At 39.6% G+C, this 26,656-nt stretch overlaps 1 protein-coding gene across 1 annotated transcript in view; it reads left to right on the top strand.

The window, feature by feature from the left end:
- The first annotated feature begins 6,324 nt into the window (after positions 1 to 6,324).
- Positions 6,325 to 26,656, top strand: part of ST8SIA3 (ST8 alpha-N-acetyl-neuraminide alpha-2,8-sialyltransferase 3) — a 28,767-nt gene continuing 8,435 nt past the window's right edge. Inside the window, exons 1-2 of the mRNA XM_070935974.1 lie at positions 6,325 to 6,503; positions 11,553 to 11,675. Of these exons, the coding sequence (XP_070792075.1) occupies positions 6,325 to 6,503; positions 11,553 to 11,675 (302 nt within the window). The remainder of the gene's footprint in view (positions 6,504 to 11,552; positions 11,676 to 26,656) is intronic.

Raw genomic sequence — 26,656 nt, 5'->3', positions numbered from 1 at the left:
AATACTTCATACTACAAATGTGCTCTTCATTTCCATGAGGTTCAGTCTTCTCAAGGTATTTCAAGACAGTCCCCAAGGGCTCTCTCTAATAGTCTCCAAACGATATTTCTACGGTGAAGAGAAGCTTCTTCCAACTACTGGAAGTGCTGTTGCAGGCTGTCAAAAGGCCACAAACCAAAACAACGTACTTTGCTCTTTAGAAGTAGGAGAACAAATTGCATCTTGAAGCCCTTCAATGAAGAGTTTCACATGAAGCATCATTGAAGCAAAACACCTTTTTGAAGCTTTGCATGGCTCAGATCAACCATAGCTTCCACTGTCCATAAATCAATAGCATAGCATAGCATAGCATAGCATAGCATAGCATAGCATAGCATAGCATAGCATAGCATAGCATAGCATAGCCTAGCATAGCATCTTTATTGTCACTTTGAATGTACACTGATGGCCATACATTAAAATGAAATTTCATTACATACAGCTCTCAAAGGCTCACCACCTCCAATATACACTACATAAACATGACAAAAATATAAATAAATAAATACAAAATTATGCATATACCCACAGATATTATATGACACAGTGAAACAACACAATCTAGTCGAGATGTATACAAGTACATGGCAAGAAAAATGAATCTTGCGAGGTTATCAGATGGATGGCATAGGGAACAAAGCTGTTACAGAATCTGGTAGTCCTGCTAGAAATCCTTTGAAACCTCCTCCCAGAGGGAGCAACAGAAACAGACCATGAAGTGGGTGTGGGGTGTCTCTAACAATGCTTCGAGCTCTAAGCACATAGCCCTTATAAGCAGTATCCTGAATAATTTTTTTTTTTTTTAATTTGATTTATATGCCGCCCTTCTCCGGAGACTCAGGGCGGCTTACAGTGCGTTAAGCAATAGCCTTCATACTTTTGTATATTTATACGAAGTCAGCTTATTGCCCCCACAAACTGGGTCCTCAATTTACCTACCTTAGAAAGGATGGAAGGCTGAGTCAACCTTGAGCCTGGTGAGATTCGATCTTACTTTAATTGCAGGCAGCTGGTGTTAAATTACAGTGCTTCTGTCTGTTGAGCTAAACCAGGCTCCTATAATCTTCTCTGCTGTCCTCACCACTCTCTGTATGGACTTTCTATATGAGATGCTGCTACCACCAAACCAAACAGGGATGCGGTTTGTTAAAATGCTCTCAATCGTGCCTCTGTAAAAAGTGGCCAGGACAGAAGGAGAAAGATGTGCTCTCTTCATCCAACACAGGAAATACAGATGCTGGTTTACATGCTTCACTAAGGATGACGTGTGGAGGGACCAGCTCAGATTATTAGTTATCTGCACCCCTAGATACTTAATACTGTTGACCACCTCTACTGTTGGACAGATTTGTTGCTTCAGCCACTAGGTGTAAGAGTCAGCCATACATATCAACTCCAGGTAGTCCTCAATTTGACTACAACCATTCATTTAGGGACTGTTTGAAGGTATATAAGGGCACTGAAAAAGTGACAGCTACAACCGTTCCACTATCCTCACAATCACGTAATCAAAATTCAGATGCTTAGTAATTGGCATGTATTTATGACAGTTGCAGCATCTCCAGGGTTATGTGATCACCGTTTATGACCTCCTCAGGCAGCTTCTGACAAGAAACGTCAATGGGGAAAACCAGATTTGCTTAACAACCACATGATTCACTTAAGAACTGCCGTGATTCTCTTAAGAACTATGGGAAAAAGGCAGGGGTGGGTTCTAAATTTTTTTACTACCGGTTCTGTGGGCGTGGCTTATTTTGTGGGCGTGGCTTGATGGTTGTGACAATTCTTTAGGATTTAGCAGAGGTACTGGTCTACCAGGCTTTTAACTGCTTGCAGAGCTGTACCGGTCTACCCATTTATTTTTGCAGGCATCGATCTACTCATTTATTTTTGCAGGAACTGGTCTACCCATTTATTTTTGCAGGCACCGGTCTATTCATTTGTTTTCTTTTAACACTGATCAGCTGTAGGGCGGCCCTATGAAGCCCCGCAGCAAGAGTTTCAACAGTTTCTTTTCCCTCTAGCCAATCAGCTGGGACTCAGGAGGCAGCAATAGATTGGGGGTGGGGCCAAATAAAAGGTAAGAATAATACAGGGGGGGGTGGGGGGCAGAACCGGTTCGGTGACATTATATCGTCACCGCTACCGGCTCGGCGGAATCGGGTGGAACCCACCACTGGAAAAAGGTCATATAATAGAGTGGGACTCAGCTAACAACTGCCTTGCTCATCAAAGGAAATTCTGGTCCCAGTTATGTCCATAAGTTGACTAACCTGTACAGTGTTTGATGGATTATATAGCTTCCCTTGGTTTATCTAGAACACATTTTAGCTATTTAGACCAGTGGTCTCCAACCTTGGCAACTTTAAGCCTGACGGACTTCAAATCCCAGAATTCCCCAACCAGCTGGCTGGGGAATTCTGGGAGATGAAGTCCACCAAGCTTAAAGTTGCCAAGGTTGGAGACCCCTGATTTAGACTATATACAAGCTGCCCCTGATCTTCTACAATCCACAACACAGTAACTTACGTTCCTATGCTTAGACCTCACTTTGTCTTCTACTCTCCCAGCCTGTTATTCTTTCCTGGGTCCCCTTCCTCTCTGGCTCCTCCCTCCCTCCCTTTGGTGCAGACCTAAATGCCAAGAGTCTTCTTTTTTCCTTCCTAAGAAGTTCTAATATTGGTGCATTTAGCTTTATAAAGAAATCATCAATAATGCCTCAAATGTTATTTCTTCTCTGCTGCAAATGGCCCTCCTTCTGATTGTCAACCCTGACGCTGACCTGGCCAAAACCATTTTTGACCCCTTCAATGTTGCCCCACTGGAGCTGAGGGGTAGGGAGGGGGGATCTGAGATAGAGGGAATTCGGTAGCAAAAACAAATTATTTTCTCTTGAGAATCAAGGACGTTCTCACACCTGGTTGGAGGAAGATGGAGTGATGCTACCTGGCTGGCTACTCTGCACCGTGATTGGACCATGTGACTGATTGTTTTGAGAAAGTAGAAAAACTTTTAATTAGTTGAAGACCGCAGGAGGCTTCAGAGATGGTTTTCACCAGATATGTGCCAATATGATATTTCCAATAAAGCTATTCTTTGAGGAATTCACCTGCCTTGGAGTTTTGCTTGCTATGGATCTATTACTTAAAACCCTGACATTTTGTAAGCAGGGTTCTTTTTTCAAGAAAGCTGTTGTTCTCTGGAGCTTTTTCTCCTTAGCCAAAGACATCTGTGGTCCTGTTCTGCTATGGCCAAACCCCAAAGGGAAACCAAAGTGTCTCTCCAAAGTTTTCTAGGATCTCACGTGGTTCCAATTTTGGACAATCATCCATCATCATCATTATTCTATATAGAGTAGAGTAGAGTAGAGTAGAGTAGAGTAGAGTAGAGTAGAGTAGAGTAGAGTAGAGTAGAGTAGAGTAGAGTAGAATAGAATAGAATAGAATAGAATAGAATAGAATAGAATAGAATAGAATAGAATAGAATTCTTTTATTGGCCAAGTGTGAATGGACACAAAAGGAATTTATCTTTGGTGTATATGCTCTCAGTGTACATAAGGAGAATAAAATACATTCATCAAGAATAAAAAGATATAACACTTAGTGATAGTCAAGGTTACTAATAAGCTATCAGATCATACTAGGAAACAGGAAAAAAACAATATAAATTGAAAGATACAAGCACATGGTTATAGTAATAAATGGGAAGAGATAGATACTAGAAAGGAAGAGAAGAATAATAGTAATACAGTCTTAATAAATTATTTGACAGTCTTGTGGGAATTAGTTGTTAAGGAGAGTGATGGCATTCGGGGAAAAACTGTCCTTGTGTCTAGCTGTTTTGGTGTGCAGTGCCCTATAGCATCATTTTGAGGGTAGCAGTTGAAACAATTTATGTCCAGGATGTGAGGGGTTTGTAGATATTTTCATAGCCCTCTTTTTGACTCATGCAATATACACGTCCTCAATGAAAGGCAGGTTGGTAGCAATTGTTTTTTCTGCAGTTCTAATTATCGGTTGAAGTCTGTGTTTGTCTTGTTTGATTACAGAGCCAAACCAGACAGTTATGGAGGTGCAGATGACAGACTCAATAATTCCTCTGTAGAACTAGATTCTGATTCTATTCCTGGTTATCTACGGGACCGCCTACTACCACCAATAGCCTCCCACCGGCCAGTACGCTCTCATAGAGAGGGACTCCTCCGGGTGCCGTCAGCCAAACAGTGTCGACTGGTGGCCCCTAGGGGGAGAGCCTTCTCTGTGGGGGCACCTACCATCTGGAATGAGATCCCCCCGGAGATACGGAGGATCCCGGATCTGCGCACCTTCCGCCGCACTGTGAAGACCTTTTTATTCCATCAGGCGGGCTTGGCCTAATCTCTTCCCTCTTTTTAATATGTAAATTTTAATCTGTTTTTAAATTATTGGGGTGTTTTAATCTGTCTGGGCCAAAATGATTTAATTTGATTTTATCTGGTTTTTAAATTTTTTGTATCTATGTATTTTATTGTTTCGCTGTTCACCGCCCTGAGTCCTTCGGGAGTAGGGTGGTATACAAATCAAATAAACTAACTAAACTAAACTAAACTATTCTATTTCTATTCTATTCTAGATTCTATTCTAGATTCTATTCTAGATTCTGATTTGAATCTAGATTCTGGAGTTTCCTGCACAAGAAAGCAGCATTCTCTTCTTCCTTTCAGGATCCATTATTTTATTTTAAAGCAACCCTCCTCCTGCTATTTCAAAGCTGCCATTTCCATACTGCATTATTATTATGGCTGATCACACAGTCAGCTAGATGTTCAGACTGGATTTGGCATTTTTGAATTCTTCCCATGACCTGGATAGGCAGATGTTGATGTTTGTTCCAAGCAAAGCTGCCTTTTGCAATTGACAGGTGGTGATTTGGTCAATAGTGTTCAAATGATGCTCCAGATGTTTTGGGATTGCACCCAAGGCACCTATTACTATTGGCACCACCTTTGCTTTCTTTTGCCACAGTTGTTCGATTTCTATTTGTAAGTCTGTGTATTTTGTCATTTTCTACAGTTCTTTCTCTTTTCTGCTGCCTCCAGGTAGTGCCACATTTTCATAATATTGATATTAAATTAGGCTGTTGGTTTGAGCTCCGAGCTTGGCAATTTGGTTGCAAAGGTTTCATCACCATTCGAGGAGACATGATATTAAATTAATATTACATATCTAGAATTAGATTCACAAAGACTTGTTGAAACATAATAACTCAAGTCCTAGCCAAGAACCCAAGACATATTAAAGCATCTGAGAATGTAGACAATTCCAAGCAAAGATGTTTGTTTGTTTGTTTGTTTGTTTGTTTGTTTGTTTGTTTGTTTGTTTGTTTTTGGTAGAATTAAGGTGCTCAGGTACAATACATTCAAAATTTCCAAGTCTCAAGGGAATCCATTATGTATTTTCCCAAGAGCTCCATCACAACTGGTAATGTAACAGGAGATTTCTTTTTCCATAAGCATTCCACTTCGATCTGCAAGTCCCCCTATTTTTTGCAAATTTTCCCCCTAATTACTTTCCCTCTATCCCATCATCACCCGGTATAGCAATTTGAGTGAACCAGACTTTCTTCTTTTCAGTAACTTTTATATTAGGCATGTTACAAACAAGATGTGTTTGAATGTTAAGATCCCCTAAGTTCCTAACTCACTCTTTGCCAAAATCTTCTCAACTTATTGGTTCCAGTAGTTCTTAATACATTTAAATCCAAACCTCTGGCAAACTTTCCAATGAATAATTTCAACAATTCGGTCATGACGTTGCTTATAGTCAGCTGGTGGAATTTTGCTACAGCCACTGATCAATCGTAATTTATTTATTTTTTTCTGCTACAAAGGCAATGTTTACTGTTGTTTTGTTACATGATGAATTTTGCTTGTCCAGCAATTAGTCTGCAGAGCTTGTTCTTGAGCCACTAAAAATAAAGCCTTCCGTTCCTTTCTTGAACAGTCCTGATCTTAACCAGCATTACTTCATTAGGATTATTACTTGCCTGAGCTCATGTGCATCTGTGTGCCGCTACACTGTGCGTTAATCCTTTAGTTGCATGTGTTTTTTTTCCCTCCCCCTCCTTAGCTCTTAGCCATATCGAGACACACACACACACACACTCAAGCACACACACACACACGCATCAGCTCCATCCATCCCTCCTTTCTGGGTGTGTTAACTCCAATGTAGCTCTCACAACCCAGGGTATATCTCTCTCTCTCTTCCCCCCCCTTCTCTCTCTTCCCCCCTCCCGCCCTAGGTATGCGAAGCTGCAAGATGGTCAGAGTGGTAAGTGTTCTGGGGCTAGTGATGGTCAGCGTGGCTCTCTTGATTTTGTCCTTGATCAGCTACGTGTCCCTGAAAAAAGACAATATCTTCACCACTCCCAAATATGCCAATACGGGAGTGCCGAGAATGTACATGCTTCATGCCGGATTTAGGTGAGTGCTTGTCAAATCATACATAGATTCCCTTCCCTTCCCCCCCCTCCCCCTTCCCCGAGGAAAGGCATGCTGGCGAGATGGGTAGAGGGTATGCCGGCTGAGGAAGAAGCGAGGAGGAGGGGGAGAGGGGAATATTATCATTATTATTATTATTAACATTATTATTGAATCCACGCTCCGGGATACCCCTACCCCTTTCTTCTGGTTTTTGTGCCCACCGTACAATACCCCCCACCCCTCCTTTAAAATTGCTTTGTGTGGAAATCGATCGGGGAGCGTTGCTTTGGAGCTTTTGCATCAGTGGCCGGCGGGGGGTAGCGGGGTGGGGTAGGGTGAGGTGTGTGTGGGGGTGTGTGGGTGGGGGGGTAAGACATATAATATATGATGGGCAGCTGACGGCTTGGCCGGTTCATGTATATTCCGGACGGAGGACGGACTAATGGCGCAGGCGCCTTGTTTCTTCGGCCGTGGGGGGGGGGGGGGGAAGGGAGATGATCCCGGTGTCCCCCCACCCCCCACGCTGGGGAATCGCAGATACGCAGTGTTTAAATGAGCAAAGGGGAGGAAGGAAGGAATGGAAAGCGATGGGGGGGGGAGGGGGTTATTTCTCTAATCTCCCTCGCAATTCCTTCTCTCCCATCTGCCTTCCTTGCAACTCCCGGTCCGGGGTGGGCTCTTCCTATCTAGCCGGGCAGGAGACAAACGGAGGGTTTCTTTGTTTGACTTTTCCCTTCCTCATTGCTGGGCTTCCCCCGTGTTTTAGGTCTCCCGTTTAAATCCCGGGGAGCCAAAGGCCAGAAAATTAGGAGTGTGTGTGTGAGGGGGGGAAGGGGGGGAAGGGTGGTTCCAGCCAAAGCGTGAGCCGGAAGTGGTGGGAATAATTCAAGCTCCTTCATTCTTCGCCTTCTTTGGGGAGCCCAAAGACACCAAATATGTCCTAGCTAAACTAGGGCAGTTTGGGAGGGTCTCTTGGCCAGTGGAACACACAGAGACACAGAGACACCCACCCACGCTCGTTGGGGCGGGGGGAATCGTCTTTGACATCCTGTGCCACCGCCCTGTGATTTATGGCTGGGAAGAGTTAAAATTGGGCAGAGATGCCAAAAGCGGAAGAAGAAGGCGGCAACCCTCGCGCAAGGGAGGCTGAGTAGCGAGGCCACTGTCCATGGTGCTGATCGCGCCTCCGCTTTCTGCTCTTCAGACTCCTTAACGATCTGGCTATTCGTTTGGAAGGCTCCGGCTTTCAAACATTCCATATGAATATTATTGTTCCCGGTGGTTCAAAGCATCCAAAGGAATGAAAGAGGTCGCCTATTAGTAGGCTTTAGTCTGCCGATCAGAGTAAACAATACCAAGCTTAACAAGGGACCACCTTTAAAGCGCTCCATGGCTTAGGGCCGGGGTACTTACGAGACCCCCTTCTGCCACCAATAGCCTCCCACCGGCCAGTACGCTCACACAGAGTGGGCCTCCTCAGGGTGCCGTCCGCCAGACAATGTCGGCTGGTGACTCCCAGGGGGAGAGCCTTCTCTGTGGCGGCGCCCACCCTCTGGAACAACCTCCCCCCCAGAGATGCGTACAATAATAGACCTCCGGATTTTTCGTCGGGCCCTGAAAACCCATTTATTTCAACTAGCTGGGCTGGCTTGAGTTAAATTTTAAATTGATTTTAAATTGGGTTGTTTTAATTTACGGCCAAAATATTTAATTATTTTAAACTGTTTTTTAAATTTTGTATGTTCTGTTTTTTACTTGGCTGTTCACCGCCTATTTGGAGAAGGGCGGTATAGAAATAGGAACAAATAAATAAATAAGGGTCCTTTTATTTTTATGGAATCTGCTGGGAATCTGCTTCTGTGATCTTTAACATTGACTTTAGCAGATAAAAGCCATTTCATAGTCAGCATTAACCATCGGGTTTATTGTAGCATCCCTTTCCAAGCTAGTGATTCCTAAATATGTAGCAACTCCCAACTTGCTCCAGTCGGTTGGGGAAGCCCGGCTTGTATATTTTCTGTGCAGAGCATTCCTTGTCATAGAGACTCACCAGAAATATCTGATCAGGTTTCTACACATAGATAGAATAGGGGGGACCCATTGCATGTTCATCTAGTAGAGCTCCTGGCTATGGAAAGAATATACAGCTATATATATTCTGGCAGGTAACCATCTCCTTAATGAAAAACAGCCCACTACTATTAAGGTCTGTCTGTTTACTGTCTAATAGCTGGCACCATCAAGAAGTTGATTCTCAGGTTTAACTGAAATCCTAATTATCAAGACTGCTTCTTGCGATTTAGCATATGATTTATTGCTATTTGAATGCATTGGTTCAGGCCATGGGACAAGAGTAAATAATTTTATTCCATCTTCTAATGGCATTGCTATGGAGAAGTTATCATCTATGCAAAGTGATATTTTAAAGAATATTGACTCAATCATGACAGACAGATAAAAGAATAAATTAGAAATATATATGCAGACTAGAGGATGTTTTAGATTAAGAGGACATATGTGGTCCACCACATGTTTGAACTACATTTAACAGATTGTCTAGGCTTCTAGGAGTTGTGATTCAGTAAGAAATTGAAGTCTATATTTTGTCCACCCTTTTTTTAAAGGAAAATTTGAAATTCTCACATAACTTATCAGATATGATCATTGCATAAATTTGTGGGCTTACTTTCCACAAATTTGCATGTGGGACTGTCATGTATTATTTTATATTAGGACTAATATCCCGTATTTCTGACCAAAGTACTCATATAATTTTCAGTTGGAAGTCAATCTTACCTACATTCAGATGTTTAAGGAAAGTAACTATGGAACCAAACTTTATTTTCAATATATTGTTGATTCATAATCAGTTAAATTCATTTTGACAAGTTTTTATTCATGGGTGTTTTTTGTTGTTGTTTGTTTGTTTTTCTGGTTGCTAATGTTATATTATAAAGGCAAGTGATGCCTATGAATAGTCATTTTGCTTGCATTTCATGAAAATTTAGTAAAGTATTCCATTGAAATAAAGAATTTGCACAACCTTTAGAAAAGTTATAATTTTTATAAACTTGAACCAATTTTTGGAAACTGCTGTGTAAATATCAATCAACAACAGAAAAGTCCTATGTTCCTGAATCTGGAAGGTACCAGAAATTGGGGATTATATTTCTCACAATCTCTACTTTCTGGTACAAAATAATGGAAATTGTAGCTCAATATCACAGAATTTAATTCTGCTTTTTGGAAAGTTTCTGTTCCCCATTTAGCTGCTTGTTAGCTTCATTTCTTCCCTTCCCTCTTGATTTTCCAGGGATTCCTTTCAGCTTAAACCATTGTTTATCTTTGGCATTCACTTAAAATCTCCAATTCTTGGTTTAATGGGATGGGTTTTTTTCCCCCTTTTCCTAATGATAACGTTCATGAATGCTTTCAATTTAGATGCATACAAGTCAACATTCAAAGAATTGACAATGTGATTAATCTCTGCAACAGAGGGAATCTCAGAAACATAATTTTTTCAAGGAAGGGAACAAACCGGACAGTGAAATGAAAGACAGAATTAGGAGGTATTAAACAAAAAAAGGGCCTGGAAGTAGAGAACATATTGTTAGAGAGCAGATACTCATGAAAAACTAGATGGAAGAAATATTGGATCTTTGAAAAGAGAGATTAAAAAGTGAGCTTAGAGAAGAGGAAGAACAGGTCAAAAGTGCAGCACTATAGAAGTCATTTGCGATAGATGATAGAGAGAGATGATAGATAGATAGACATAAACTTTTAAAGTCTAGCCTCCATGGACTCATATACTTGTCTCTCTTCCAAGTACTAACCAGCTTGGCTCTTTGGAGATCAATAAAGTTTGGTTAAGTGCTGTGGAATACTCAGAATCATGAAGTATCCATATTACAGGAAAAAGAAGAAACCCCCAAAACATATCCAGGTGATGGGATCTGCAGTTACGGTTTCAGGAATTCGGAATTGAATTGCTAAACTATTCTGATTCCCTTTTCAAACTAATCACGGCGTACAATTTTTATAGTTAAGGCAACCTAATTATAATATATTTCCTGGCAGCTGGGCTGTGAGAAGGGTGATCATATTTGGAATACAGGTAGTCTTCAACTTATAATAGTTCATTTAGTGATCATTCGGCCCTGAAAAAAGTAACTTATGACCATTTTTCACACTGACAATCATTGCAGCATCCCCATGGTTACTTGATTGAAATTCTCACAATTGGCAACCGACTCATATTTATCATGTTTGCACTGGTCCCGGGATCAGATCGGGGTGAAATCCAGCAGGTTCTGACAGGTACTGGAGAACCGGTAGCGGAAATTTTGAGCCGTTCGGAGAACCAGCAAATACCACTTCTGGCTGGCTCCAGAGTGGGGTGGGAATGGAGATTTTGCAGTATCCTTCCCCTGCCATGCCCACCAAGCCACACCATGCCCACCAAGCCACGCCCACAGAACCTGTAGTAAAAAAAATTGGATTTCACCACTGGATCACATGATCCCCTTTTGTGACTCTCTGACAAGCAAAGTCGAAGGGGCAAGCCAGATTCACTTAACAACTGTATTTCTAATTTAACAACTGTAGTGATTCACTTGACCATGGCAAGGAGGTTGTAAAATGGGACAAAAATCCCTGAACAGCTATCTCGCTTAGCAACATAAATTTTGGGCTCAGTTGTGGTTGTAAGTGGTTTCCTGCCTAAGCAGGGGGTTGGACTAGAAGACCTCCAAGGTCCCTTCCAACTCTGTTATTCTATTCTAAGTCAAGGACTACCTGTGCTTCCCTCTGGGAAATGAAGACCTTCCTCCCTATAGAAAAATAGCCTGTCTAACAAGCTGCTCATTTGAAAAGCAAATCAGTAATTCCCACCCATCTGAACATGGTTAGATGTTGAGAGCCATACATCAGAGAATGTCTTCTTCTAATCGACAATGGTGATAAGAGTGAGTAGAAATGATAACATCCTTAATTTGGCCCTTTATGTTGGAAATAGTTTGACTGATTGCATAAATATGGGATCTGTTTCAGGTCACAGTTTGCTCTGAAGTTCCTTGATCCTTCCTTTGTACCCAACACAAATTCCTTGAATCAGGAGGTGCAGGACAAGTCACCCAAGTGGAAATTCAACAGAACGGCATTCTTACAACAAAGGTGAGGGGGAAAAAGTGAAAAGTGATGTTAGGATCAGGACGATTCTAGATTTGGGGTAAATCTACCCTAAGGCTAGTTTTTAAGCACGGCCACTTGGCAACAAACAACTGTGCCCTGGAACGTTGTCAAAAAATATCCAACATCTGTATCAGTGTCCTAGAGAATAAATGTCCCAAATATTGAGATGCATTCTATGTCCGCATGCATGAAACACTCATTTACCACCAGGTATTTTGATTGTCTCTTAAGTCATTTGAGGCTGAGAGATGAAGGGATCATTTGGGGACACTAAATTGGATATCTTGCTGTTTTAAATTATATGAACTAAGCCAAGATGTGCTAAGAAGGAATGAGGTTGTAATTTTTCCTGCCAAGAGTATACAAGATACAGTGCAAAGAAACCACAAAGAAATGGTATAATGGGCTAATGTTATTCTTTTTTTAGTAGTTTTTCTCCCTGTACATTTAAAATAGGTCAGGTTGTACCAAGACTCTAAATCAGGGGTGAGGAACGATGGCCCTTTTGACTTGTGGACTTCAACTCCCAGAATTCCTGAGCCAGGAATTCTGGGAGTTGAAGTCCACAAGTCATAAAAGGGCAATCATTCCCCACCTCTGCTCTAAATTTATGGAGACTTCCGGTTTAGCCATCTGTCCCAGGATGGTATTATCATACACTGTACATTAAATGCATCGGTGAAGACACAAATACTACCAAATAGAGTGAAGCAACTGCAAGACAATTAAAGAATAAATGCAATATAGCTATAATTTAATTGAAGAGTAATATATAAGTAACTAGAACAATAAAACAGAGTGAAATTGCATGCTTCCTCCACCTGTCACATCCACAATTCCTGGAGAATTAATTTGCCTTAATGAAGTCTCTGCCGCTATATACCTAATACTAACTTGCCAAAGCAGTCAGAAGGCTACCCAGTCTGAATTATATCAGGGGTGAAATCTAAATTTTTTTGCTACCGGTTCTGTGGGCGTGGCTTAATTAGTGGGCGGGGCTTGGTGGTAAGGTGACTGGGTGGGCGTGGCCAAGTCAATGTCACTTCTTTGCCCTTTTTTAACCTACAAAACACAACACAGCACAACTGACTCACCCACAATGTAAAAGCAGCTGTGCTAGACTCAAAATGGCCCCGCAACAAGCAGGAACCTCACACAGCCACAAAAAGCCCAAAAAACCAACTTTCACACTTTACACACACAAAATTCCACATGCAGCTTTGTGAGATTTTGTGTGTTTGTGTAGTTAGAGTGAAACACTACAGAAACACACTAAATCTCAGAAAGCTGCACAAATATTATTTTATTTTAATTTATTTTTATTTTTATATAAAAGCAGCTAAATTTAAAACTTCCTAAACTTTAAATGGCTAGGTCTAAAAAAAGAACAACTAAAAAAAACCTAATTAACTATTTTTTTAAAGCTCCCAAAGGGGAAAAAAACTTACCCAATAGAACAGGGGTCTCCAACCTTGGTAACTTTAAGACTTGTGGACTTCAACTCCCAGAATTCCTCAGCCAGTTTTGCTGGGAGTTGAAGTCCACAAGTCTAGGCAGGCAGGCAGAAAGAGCTGCTCACCGATGAGCTTGATTGCAGGCAGGGAGATTCAGTTGCTTGCTGATGCATGGATTGCGATTGTCATGCGATCAGCAGCTAAGGAAAGCAAGCTGGAGGCTGGGGGGGGGGGGTTGAGAGAAAAAAAAAGAAACTTTTTTTCTTTTACATGGCTCTGGCGATCCAAGCTGAGTTGCCTGATTAGGCTCTGATGATCGCGGGGCTCAGCTGGGCATGGGGGGCGGGGGCAGGGATTTTTGCTACCAGTTCTCCGAACTGCCCGCCACCATCGCTACCTACTCGCCCGAGCCGGTCCGAACCGGGAGCATTTCACCCCTGAATTATATTTATTGAAGTTATCATTGTTTCAGAATGAGATGGTTTTAAAGGAGAACTCAGTTCAGCCTTTAGGGCTGGAATTGTGTAAGAAGCAATAGTCCACAGCACTGTTTCTTAAACTTAACAACTTTAAGATGTGTGGACTTCCACTCCCAGAATTCTCCAGCTAGCATGCAGACTAGTTGCGAAGGTTGAGAGACATTGGTCTTGGAAGATTGGGATAATTTACTTCCTTCTCCATAGCTTTTATTGCCCCAATGTTTCTGCTAGTATGACAATGTAGCTACTCAAACTTGTGGTGGCAGATTCTGGGGTTAACTGGCAGGACGCCCTGCTAATGGAAGTATTTCTCAATCTAATCTATTTTAGCCAGTTTATTGTTCAGCTTAGATGGCACTGTAAAAAAAAAAAAACCCCGATCAAGATTCTTGGTATAATCAGTGTTTAAAGATTCTACTTGTAATAAATCCTGGTTAAAAAGATAAAGGTAAAGGTTCCCCTCGCACATATGTGCTAGTTGTTCCCAACTCTAGGGGGCGGTGCTCATCTCCGTTTCAAAGCCAAAGAGTCAGCGCTGTCCGAAGACGTCTCTGTGGTCATGTGGCTGGCATGACTAAACACTAAAGGTGCACGGAACACTGTTACCTTCCCACCAAAAGTGGTCCCTATTTTTCTACTTGCATTTTTTATGTGCTTTCGAACTGCTAGGTTGGCAGAAGCTGGGACAAGTAACGGGAGCTCCTCCGGTTACACAGAATTAGGGATTCGAACCACTGAACTGCCAATCTTTCAGCATCTTAGCCACTGAGCCACCGCATCCTGGTTAGCTTTGACTATAAAATCAGTGGCTCCCAAATATTCTTCAGCTTTCAATACCATGAGGAGAATTTTTTTTTCAAAGAAGAGAGGGAATATGGGAAATATGAGCCATCCCTTTGCAATCTATTCATTCTTTAAATCTCTGTAATAATGTGTTAATCATTAGCTAACAGAGAGCCAAGATTACTGCTACCCATGTTGAGTGAAATATATGGATTCCCACCTAGCCAGAAATTACCTATTTTGTTCAAATAATCAAGCTGTTTCAATATTGCACTGTTTTAAATACAATTTTGGAGTGATGGAGATGGGAATCAAATAAAATGAAATGGGATGGAAATAGCTTCAGTTCTGTGTAAGAAGAGTAGATATGTTAACAGTTGATTTGATTACATTTTATTCGGTATTGCACAGAAGAGAAGCTAGATGGTGGATTATATAGCTTTAAAAATTGGAATGGAAAAGAAATGCAATGGAATTTGGGTGAGGTATGTTATCAACTCAGCTTCCACTCTAATATTCTAGATAGGATAGACACAAACACAGTATAAAATTTCATTAAAGAAGCAACAGTCCATTCAGCTTCAATTTCATTATAGAATTTCTCCATCAAGAGGGTCACAATGCCATATTATTTCCAGGGAACCATACCGCAACTTTCTTTATACTGTTATATCCAGAACAGGTTTTTTAAAAAAAGAAGAAATATCTTCTTCCTATCAAGAATATTAATTTCATTATGAATAATTTAAGTTTTGTTCTATGTGTGAGTAAGAGAGGGGGAAAAAAATACACCATTCTCAGTATGCATTCAACAAATTCCCTAAATAGGCAATGCAGTTCATATTATATTACTCTTAAACGAAATCTCCTTTCTTCCCCTCATAATTGCCTGAAAGGAAGATAACTGTACTTAAAATAACCCACTCCCAAATGAATATTAAGCAGGAAAAAAACAGATAATCTCCCTCTGTTACTGTGCTATTAAAACTGAACTATCTTTCCATTTTAAAACTAATTTATTTGGAAGTAAAATTGGACTGTCTTGTCAGATAAATATAATATCGCTTTTGTACTTTTACAGATAAAGCTGAAAGATTGGCTTTCAAATACAAATTCTGTTATATCAAATTCAGTACGTTATACTTAATGTCTGTGTAATATGTAATCTGCAATATGTAATATTATTAACATAGTATATGTCAACATAGTTTTGTTTTGTTTTTTTATTGAAAAAGTTTTCAATTACAAATTTTTCCCCCTTTCCCCCCCCTAACCCCCCCTCACCACCCCATCCCCCCTGCGACTTCTTCAAAATAAAAACCTAATACATAACAGATTATATAATATTTTACCATCCCCTTACTCCCCCCTCCAAATACTGACTCTTACTTCTAGTAATATTATTAATATTATTACTTCCCCCTCTTACCAAACACTTCAAAATAACATTCCATTATAACACTATATGATAACTTCTGATTTAACACAATAATATTATTATAACTCCCAATTTATTTATTTTTTCCCCTTCCCCATACTTATGTCTATATCAAAACAACCTTCCACTTTAAAACTATATAATAAATCCTACTTTAACATTTAATCTTTTGTGTATATTAATATAACATTTCAAAAGCAGCCTTCCCCAAAAATTCTAGTTTTACATTTGTACTACTCTATCCATTTCCTCCACTCCCATAAATATAAATATATCTCTTAAGCATCCCTTTTCTTAATCTATACAATCAATACACTAGCCTGTCTCCACCCACTTTCCTACAAAATTACCATGCACAACAATTCTTAATATCTTTATTCTTCTGCCCATCCTACTAAAAAAATATTCCCTTATATAAACAAAATCAATAACTTTAAATTTATAATCCATATAATATCTTCTTTGATGTCTTTCCACTGGATTGCTGACTCCATCATCCGGATTAGGGTAACATAACATCCCAGTTGCAACAGAATATTCAAAATCCTCAGTTATCATCTGCCCCCATCAATAATGAATATCTTCACATATGTAAAAAAAAAAAAAAAAAAAAAAACAACCACCCGAGTGACATTATAATTGTAATCCATATCTGTAATAGTGGCTTTCTTCAGGATTGTTAATTCCCATTCACATAATGGGGTAACAGCCAGATCTTCTGCATGCCCCAGCATAACTCTCTTGCCTTATAGCTCAGCATAAATATAATACGTTGATCAATGGAAAAAAAAACCAGAAATAGATAATTCCAATCCAACAATTCAAGGCCCTTTTCACATCCCAAAATTACGGCATTGCAGAGGTCTGTCACTCTCCTCAGGATGATATCAACCATTACTTCGCCTCATCCATCTTTTCATATATTCAGTCATGTATTTTTTCAAAGTAACTGGCTTTACTGTTGCTTAATTTAGAAATTTTTATTTTTGTGAGACCTATTTCTTCTTTTCCTTTCTTTTTGTGGGTTTGATCTCCATCCTAATTTCCTTTCTGCAGGTTGTGTATCAACTGATCGGTTTTCATTCTGTTTTATAACTTGATCTTGTTGGTTTTGTTTTTGTGACTCATATTTCTTTTCTGTAAGTTGTATATCAATTAGTTGATTTCCATGGTTATCTGTAACTTGGCGAGTCATCACGTTAGAATCCGATGCCACTTCTCTCTTATTTATAAATCTGAGGTATCTGAAGAATCCAAAGGCAATTCATCTGCAAAGGCCTCTGTAACTCGATATTTTTCCTTTATTTCTAACTCCTTCTGCTTATCTTGTGTTGTGCATAAAGATATTAAGTTCATTTTAAAAATTTTTTGATAAAACTCTTCCGCTTTTTCAACAGTATTTAATTGATATCTTTCTCCTTGATATCTCAATATTATACCAACTGGAACATTCCATCTGAATAAGATATTTCTTTTTTTAAGCTCAGCCACCAAAAAACCAAATTTCTTTCTTTCCAATAATATCTTAGGTGGGAGCTCTTTATAAATCCAAATCTTTCTTCCAAAGAATTGTATAGTAGACTTAAAAGATTTCTGCACAATATTATTTCTATGTCAACATAGTTTGATGTAGTGGTTAAAATGTTGGCCAACATACCATATTATGAATTCTAATCCTCTTAAGCAGAGGTCTTCAAACTTGGCAGCTTTAAGACTTGTGGACTTCAACTCCCAGAATTCTCCAGGCTGGAGAATTCTGGGAGTTGAAGTCCACAAGTCTTAAAGCTGCCAAATTTGAGGACCCCTGCTCTTAAGTATGAAAGCCAGCCGAGTAAGTTTGGGCCAGTCCCACTCCCTTAGCCCAACTCACCTTACAAGGATGTTGTTGTGGGTGGGAAAAGGAGGAGGAAGGAATATTAGATATGTTCATCATCCTTGAGTTACTTAGAAAGTAATAAGAATGGAATAAATATCTAATAAATAAATAGAGCCTTGGTAGTACAGGGGTTTAAGGCACCCTGTTATTAAGCTTATTAAGACCAGCTGCCTGCAATTACTGCAGGGTTCGAATCTCGCCAAGGCTCAAGGTTGACTCAGCCTTCCATCCTTTCTAAGGTAGGTGAAATGAGGACCCAGTTTGTGGGGGCAATAAGCTGACTTTGTATAAATATACAAAAGGATGAAGGCTATTGCTGAGCACATTGTAAGCCGCCCTGAGTCTTCGGAGAAGGGCGGCATATAAATCAAATTTAAAAAAATAAATAAATAAAATAAAAATAAATCACAGCTATGTGTTCTGAATGATTTTCAGAATTCTCTTCCAGAAATTTGCTGCCAAATCCTAGGTTCCTAAATACTTGATAATCTGATGCTAATCAGAACTCCTGTTGACTGACAAGGGGCCCATTTCCTAGGCTTCCATCATTTCCCTGGCTATTTTTGTACCTGCTCAGCCAACAATCTCAGTAGCTGCAAAATTGAAAGTATGTTCTTGTTCATTGAAAAAAAAAATCAACAACCAACAACTTAATAGCTGGCCATCAATACCCTAATCAACAAATAAAAAAACCACACACAACCAGACATCACATAAATACCACACATAGAGTAGCCCAAAAGCATATATTCCAGCAGAGAGAAGTTTATTTATTTATTTATTGGTTCGATTCATATGCCACCCTTCTCCGGAGACTCAGGGCGGCTTACAATGCGTTAAGCAATAGCCTTCATACTTTTGTATATACCTGCTTAGTAGGGCTTTTGTCCCCCACCCCAAGCGGTGTTCTTTTTTATACAAAGCGGTGTTCTTTTTTATACAAAGTCAGCTTATTGCCCCCACAATCCGGGTCCTCATTTTACCTACCTCAGAAGGATGGAAGCCTGAGTCAACCTTGAGCCTGGTGAGATTTGAACTTGCAGTAATTGCAGGCAACTGGCAGCTAAGTGCTACTTAACAGCACTTTAGTCCACTGCACCACCAAGTTCCCTGAGGATGGGCTCCAGCACAAACCTGAAAGCTCAGAAGACTAAACCTCTGGTCCCGATGACCAACCCTGATTGGATCCTGCAACATTATCCTGGGACATGTATATTTGCCTTCATTCATCCTAGGAAGAATTCCACATGGCCTTTCAAATTTTCCTGGGAATTTTTAAATCAGATTTTTAATTTATACCTAAAAATACAAAAGCACCAAACTCTAGATTCCAAGTGAAAAATTGCTAATTTTATGGGAGGAGGGAGGAACAGATTTAACTCCTGACTCTGTTAGGTCTCAAATGTTGATAGACCAAACTGAGTGTATGCCATCCCATTAACTACAGTGTTTATTTATTCTGTTCAATTGTGTCTGATTCATGGAGACTGCCTGGAAAAGTCCCTGCAGTTTTTTGGGCAAGGTATTTTCAGAAGTGGTTTGCTTTGTCTGTTTTCAAGGGTTGAGTCTAACCCTAACCCTAACACTAGACCTAACCCTAATCCTAACCCAAGAGCTGAGAGACAGAGTGACTGGCTCAAGGCAACCCAGGTGGCTTTGTGCCTAAGGCAGGACTAGAACTTACAGCTTCCTGGCTTCCTCCTGGTGCCTTAGCCACTAGACCAGGGGTCGGCAACCTTAAACACTCAAAGAGCCACAAAGGTCCTAACCAGAAGCCCCCCATTCAATTCTGGAGCAGACCGGAAGTCGGGTTCCCCCACCATAGAGTCTCCTCCTAGCGTGGCATCCTTTTTCCTCTACCTGTCCTAACCGAAAGCCCTATCAATTGTGGAGCCAACCAGAAAATCCGCCCCTTGCCATAGAGTCGCCTCCTGGCGCACCGTGCTTTCCCCCTCTAAACGGAAACTCCTCTCAAAATTGTGGCATCGACTGGCGACAGGGAGCCACAGCAGAGGGATGAAAGAGCCACATGCGGCTCCAGAGCCGCGGGTTCCCGACCCCTGCACTAAACCAAGCTAGCTTTCTAAAAGGGAAGTGTAGGAAGGAGGCAATGGCAAATCACTTCAGAAAAACCTTGTCTAGAAAAGGCAAGGGATTTCTCTAGGGAGTCTCCAAAAATATGAGAGAGAGGAGGCGGGGAGAGAAAGAGAGAGAAAGAAAGAGAGAATAAGATTATAATTATAATTATTTCTGAGCTATGGATTTGTATCTGGAACCACATCTATAATGTAAGATAGTCCAGAATTAGTAATCAGGAAGAGGTGCAAGAAAAGGGATTGCACAGACCTTTCTTGATATTTCTTCATTCCACCCCATCCCAATATTTTTCCCACCCATATTTATTTCCCCCACCCTGGGGAAAACTGTGTGATATCAACACTAACATCCAGCAAAATTGAAAATAAAACTCTTACATCTTATGCACAACTTCCAATGTTGCTTTAGAATGATACATTTTTAATATCTTATATAGAACGGAATAGAATTCTTTATTGGCCAAGTGTGATTGGACACACAAGGAATTTGTCTTTGGTGCATAGACGCTCAGTGTACATAAAAAGACAAGGTACATTCGTCAAGAATTATAAGGTACAATACTTAATGATAGTCTTAGGGTACAAATAAGCAATCAGGAAACCATCAATATCAATATAAATCGTAAGGCTACAAGCAACGAAGTTACAGTCATGCAGTCATAAGTGGGAGGAGATGGGTGATAGGAACAATGAGAAGACTAATAGTAATAGTAATGCAGCCTTAGTGAATAGTTTGATTTCCTTTTTTAAAAATGGGGATAGCTTTCTGTAATATTCAGTCTGTGTTGGACCGTCATACTACAGATGTTGTTCTGCCATACTCCATGCTGTGGTGGAAGACAACTCAAAACATGGACAACCCCTGCCTTCCACACATGCACAAAAGGCACCTAAAGACACAAGGAAAGATGTCTTGGGTGTTACAGGAGAAATGGAAGAATCTAGACTAATACAGATTCTAAGAATAATGTTGATGTCAGATATAGCATATATTTTTCCATCTCACAGCTATATTTCTATACTGCACAACTTTTAATGGACCAACAGAGGCACTTGATTTTTGGTAAGTGTTAGGGCATCCACTGAAAGTGAGATAAGACAAAGATATGGATGAAACCAGAATAGAAATAAAGAATAACAGAGTTGGAAGGGACCTTGGAGATCTTCTAGTCCAACCCCTTGCTTGACCAGGATACCGTATACCATTCCAGACAAATGGCGGTCCAATCTTTTCTTAAAAACCTCCAGTGTTGGGGAACCCAGAACTTCTGGAGACAAGCCATTCTACTGGTTAACTGTTCTCACAGATAGGAAATTTCTCCTTAATTCTAGATTAGATCTCTCTTTGATCCAACCTAGAAATAAGGAGATATCTCCTATTTCATTTCAATATTCCTGTATAGAAAAAAAAACTACATATTTCAATGCTTACATTAAATTCAACTTGGGTTCATTAAACACAATAATACAGCTATTGTGCTACTATATGCAAGCATATGCCACTATATATGCTGTAGTGTAGCACTACACTGTAGTACTACTACTTTAGTTCTTCTAAAAGAAATTTTACCCTTTATCTCATTTAAATCTATATATATATTTTTAACTGTATTTTAATATTTGTATTTGATGTTTTTATTTGGCTGTTCACCGCCCTGAGTCCTCAGGGAGAAGGGCGGTATACAAATTCAAAATATTTATTTATTTATTTAAAAGGAATGTGGGCTCAACTTTTGGAAAGACTGTTGAGCCAGTTTGCAGAATTTTGGGATAGGAACAAATTATACACTTCAGTATCAAAAGGAAGATGAATATAGGAAATAAGTAATTATATCAAAACCAGGTTGTTTTACTTATGATGAGCAAATGCAAACTCTAATGGCATTTTTATTAATCTTGTTTACTTTAGGGGGAAAAAATAATATTCTCAATGTTCCCCAAATAGAATATTAAAGAGTTCTGTGTCTGCAAAAGATAGACACACAAATATTGCTCAAGAGGCCAAGTTATTATTCTGGAAAGTCTCACTTCAGGACTTCAGCTCCATTACTCTTCAAGCCAGAAGGAATTTCTTTTTCCAAGTTCTTTCTTGCCTCCTGAAACAGAAGATATTATTATTTTATTGAAAAGGTTTTCTCAAAATTGTGTAGCAATCAAATTGCAGTTCCAATCAAAACTACATTTCATTCACCGTCCAGCAGTTTGAAAATTACATTGGCTTCTTGATTACAGGGTAAAGTGGTCTTGCTGTATGCTAGGCATGAAGAAAAGTGTTTCTTAAAGTAAATACTATAACATCCTAGTTATAATGTTATTGTAAAAAAAAATTGTGGAAACAGTACTTTTAATCTAACTTGGACCACATTCCACAATTCATCCCCTCCAATCAATTGTTTAGAAGTATGGACGTCAATAATCCATCTTCATAATCCAGAAAATACTTGGAACAGGTGAATTATCCATTCTTTTATCCTTATATATGAATAGGATGTCTATTCCATATTTCTGTGCCATATAGAACAGAGCATCTTCCAAATAATTCTATGTACCTGGATTCAGTCTAGTGAAATCAATTTAATTTATTCAAGTTGGTACAACTTTCTGTAGTTCTGTTGTGTAAGCAAACGTGATTGGATTCAATCTGATTACTGTTAAAACATGCATATAACATTTCATCAAAAGCCAATCTTTAAACAACTATAAAGAAACAACATATTCAATTGCCTTTAAAGGAGCAATGTTAAAATACAGGTAGCCTCCAACTTTGGACTACAGCTGACCCCAAAATTTCTGTTGCTAAGCGAGACAATTGTTAAGCGAGTTTTGCTCTGTTTTGCAACCTTTCTTGCCACAATTGTTCATTCAATCTCTGCAGTTGTTAAATGAATCATTTGGCCATGAAGTGAATATAGATTTTCCCATTGACTCTGCTTCTCAGAAGAGGGTTGGGAAGGTTACAAATGATGATGACATGATCCCCAGGACAGTGCAGCTGTCATAAATACATGTCAGTTCCCAAGCATCTGAGTTTTGATCACATGACCATGGGGATGGTTGTAAGGGTGAAAAATGTTCATAAGTTATTTTTTTCAGTGCGGTTGTAACTTTGAATGGTCACTAAACAAATGGTTGCAAGTTGAGGATTATGTATAATAGCAATATTATACATAATATTATACTTGGATTTATATACAGCTTCACAATGCTTTACAGCCCTCTCTAAGCAGTTTACAGAGTCAGCCTATTGACCCCAACAATCTGGGTCCTCATTTTACCCACCTTGGAAGGATGGAAGGCTGAGTCAATCTTGAGCCTGGTGAGATTTAAACTGCCGGCATTGCAGGCAGCTGACAGTCAGCAGAAATAGCCTGCAGTACTGCATTCTAACCACTGCGCTATCACGGCTCTTGGTCTATTATATAATAGACATATAAACATTATCCTACCAAAAAAAGACTTAATTATGAGTTTGGTTTTTTTTTAATTTGATTTATATGCCGCCCTTCTCCGGAGACTCAGGGCGGCTTACAATGCATTAAGCAATAGCCTTCATACTTTTGTATATTTATACAAAGTCAGCTTATTGCCCTCACAACCTGGGTCCTCAATTTACCTACCTTAGAAAGGATGGAAGGCTGAGTCAACCTTGAGCCTGGGGAGATTCGAACTTGCAGTAATTGCAGGCAGCTGAATGTTAATAACAGGCTATTAGTCTGCTGTGCTACCAGGCTCTAGAGTTTCTCTCTATCTCCAATCCTTGACTCCATAACAGAGTTCTACAACTCTGGTTAAATTCTCACTCCAATCCCTGGCTTAAGCATTACACACAAATGGCTCTCCAATCTCTTCTTAAAAAGCTTCAATGAAACCAGATATTATATTTAAGGAATCCTTTACCACACAGTGTCTATGAAGATTCTCAGTCATCCAGGTCATGGTTGTCCCAAAGGTGCTTTTTCAAGAGGCAACTGGACTTTCCGGAAAGTTTGGGACTTTACCACACAAGCTATGTTATTTTTGCTGTGACACGTCTTACAGAGGTGGTATTCAGCAGGTTCTGACCAGTTCTGGAGAACCAGTAGCGGAAATTTTGAGTAGTTCAGAGAACGAGTAAATACCACCTCTGACTGGCCCTGCCCCCATCTATTCTCTGCCTCCCGAGTCCCAGCTGATCGGGAGGAAATGGGGATTTTGCAGTAACCTTCCCCTGGAGCGGGGTGGGAATGGAGATTTTACAGTATCCTTCCCCTGCCATGCCCACCAAGCCACGCCCACCAAACCATGCCATGCCTACCAAGCCACGCCCACAGAATCGTTAGTAAAAAAATTTGAATCCTACCACTGAAGCGTAGGCAGCCGCACAAATAGGCTGAAGAACAGTTTTTCTTCAGGCTTCTGAATGGAAAATAATTTTGCAACAACATAGTACAATTGACTTGTGGGGCCGGTGTGTAATAAGTTCACATGGTGCAGTAGGATTGTATGTTGGTTAGTAGGATTCACTGGGTTAGGGATTTTTCTTTTCTTTTGATGTCTTTCACTATGAGTTGTATTGGGTTATGAGGGGGCACGAAGGGAGGCTCAGCCAATCTCATTGTACACATGTTGTACTCTGACAATAAAGGTTTGAATTGAAGCAAAAGTCTGATTAAATATCCATGATGAAAAAAAGCAGAGGAAAATGAAGCAAAGAAAGCAAAAATAGTTAAATTAATTATAAAAGCATTATTAACTGTAGTTATCATGACTTCTTTTCATTTTAGATTTCAAATTAATCCAGATAGTTTTGTGAGGATTTGAAAACTGTAACATCAATATGGGGGACTGATGTAGTTTAATGGCAAAATAGGTCAACTTTTGACATGTCCAGGAAGGGAGGAAAAAAATCCTTCCTGAAAAACTGAAAAAAACCCACTTTGGTCAGTGTAAAACGGTACTGACCTGGGATAACACTAGTTCCTGTATTCCAATTGAGTTATTATGTTGTACATGCAAATCAAAAATCAATACAAGCACATCAGCCTGCTTGTACTAAATGTTCATCAGACAGGAACTCTGTGCCATGTGCAATCTACCAGTTGTCCTTATTTATTTATTTATTTATTTTATTTTATTTTATTTTATTTTATTTTATTTTATTTTATTTTATTTTATTTTATTTTATTTTATTATTTTATTTTATTTTATTTTATTTTATTTTATTTTATTTATTTTATTTTATTTTATTTATATACCGCCCTTCTCCTGAAGGACTCCATAATAAAACAATGTGCAAAATAGAATTTAAAAGCAGATTAAAATAATTAAATCATAGGCCGAATTTAAAACTCTCATTTTAAAACCAATTTTAAAACCCCATTAAAACCAAATTAAAATCATTTATCCCATCAGAGCGGCTTCCTGGAATAACAGGGTCTTCACTGCATGACAGAAGGCGCGGAGGTCGGGGATCCTTCGTATGTCTGGGGGTAATTCATTCCAGAGGGCAGGGGCCCCCCAGAGAAGGCTCTCCCCCTGGGGGTCGACAGTCTACATTGTTTGGCTGACGGCACCCTGAGGAGGCCCTCTCTGTGTGAGCGTACTGGTCGGTGGGAGGCAATCGGTGGCAGAATGCAGTCTTGTAGATAGCCAGGTCCTAAACCATGGAGCGCTTTAAAGGTGGTAACCAACACCTTGAAGCACACCTTTTTTCATCCCAGGGCAAGGTAGATTATTGGTTTCCAACTTCTGGCATCTCCAGTCCACCACGTCTTCAAGCATCAGAATGAGAAAGACTTTAACTCATTATGGATCAGTTCCACTTTAGCAAAGCGAGCACTGGTGGCACAGTAGATTAAGTGCAGAATTGCAGGCAAATTCTGCCGACAGCCTGAAGTTCGAGCCTGATGGGGCTTAAGGTTGATTCAGTCTTCCATCCTTCCGAGCTTGGTAAAATGAAGACCCAGATTGTTGGGAGTAATGCTGACATATAGTGTCATATATATGTCATATATAAGTCTAAATGCTACTGCTATTAAGGTGTGAGTACCAGAGAAGCTGAAGATAGAGCTGTGGTGGCGCAGTGGTTAGAATTCAGTGCTGCAGGCTACTTCTGTAGACTGCCAGCTGCCAGCAGTTCGACAGTTCGATTCTAACCGTCTCAAGGTTGACTCAGCCTTCCATCCTTCCGAGGACAGTAAAATGGGGACCCAGATTGTTGGGGGCAATATGCTGACTCTGGAAACTTCTTAGAGAAGGCCGTAAAGCACTATAAATTTAAGTGCTATTGCTATTGCTATTGAAAGAAGAAATATGTATCTAAAAAATAAGGCTAGACAGTTAAATTATTAGGCTAAAATGGAAATCTCTGCAGCATTTCCTGTTATCAATTCCAATAATATTGTCTTTCTCTTTTTTTTTTTAGACACTAAAATTTGGGGAACTTTTATTTTATTTTTTTGTTTTTGTTTTTTTAAATGTTTTTATTAAACAGTTTTTTTAAAAAAAACAAAAAGAGATATTCACACTTTCTTCTTTTCAACAGTTTCGCGTTGATAATCCATACTTATACATTTTCTCTCTCTTATCTTGGTATATCTTTTATACATATATTTCTAATATATCATATATATACCATTATAATGTATTGTATTATTCTAATTTTTTAATTTACATTTGACATAAACGTGTACCTAATTTCCTTTCCACAATTTTTATTTCTTCCCATTTCTTCCTGTATTTCTCCAGCTAATTCAACTGTTATTTAGTCTTCCCTTGTCTTTTTTTCCCTTTTCCTCCAACCATTTAGACCATCTCTCTCAGACTAGGTAGTATTCTGTTCCCTCTTTTCCTTGTATC

The sequence above is a fragment of the Pituophis catenifer genome, unplaced genomic scaffold (assembly GCF_029215685.1).
Source record: "Pituophis catenifer annectens isolate HBS135680 unplaced genomic scaffold, rPitCat1.0.hap2 SCAF_2, whole genome shotgun sequence".
Lineage (NCBI taxonomy): Eukaryota > Metazoa > Chordata > Lepidosauria > Squamata > Colubridae > Pituophis > Pituophis catenifer.
Note: the sequence above shows the minus strand (reverse complement) of the source record. Positions and strands in the feature narration are given on the sequence as shown.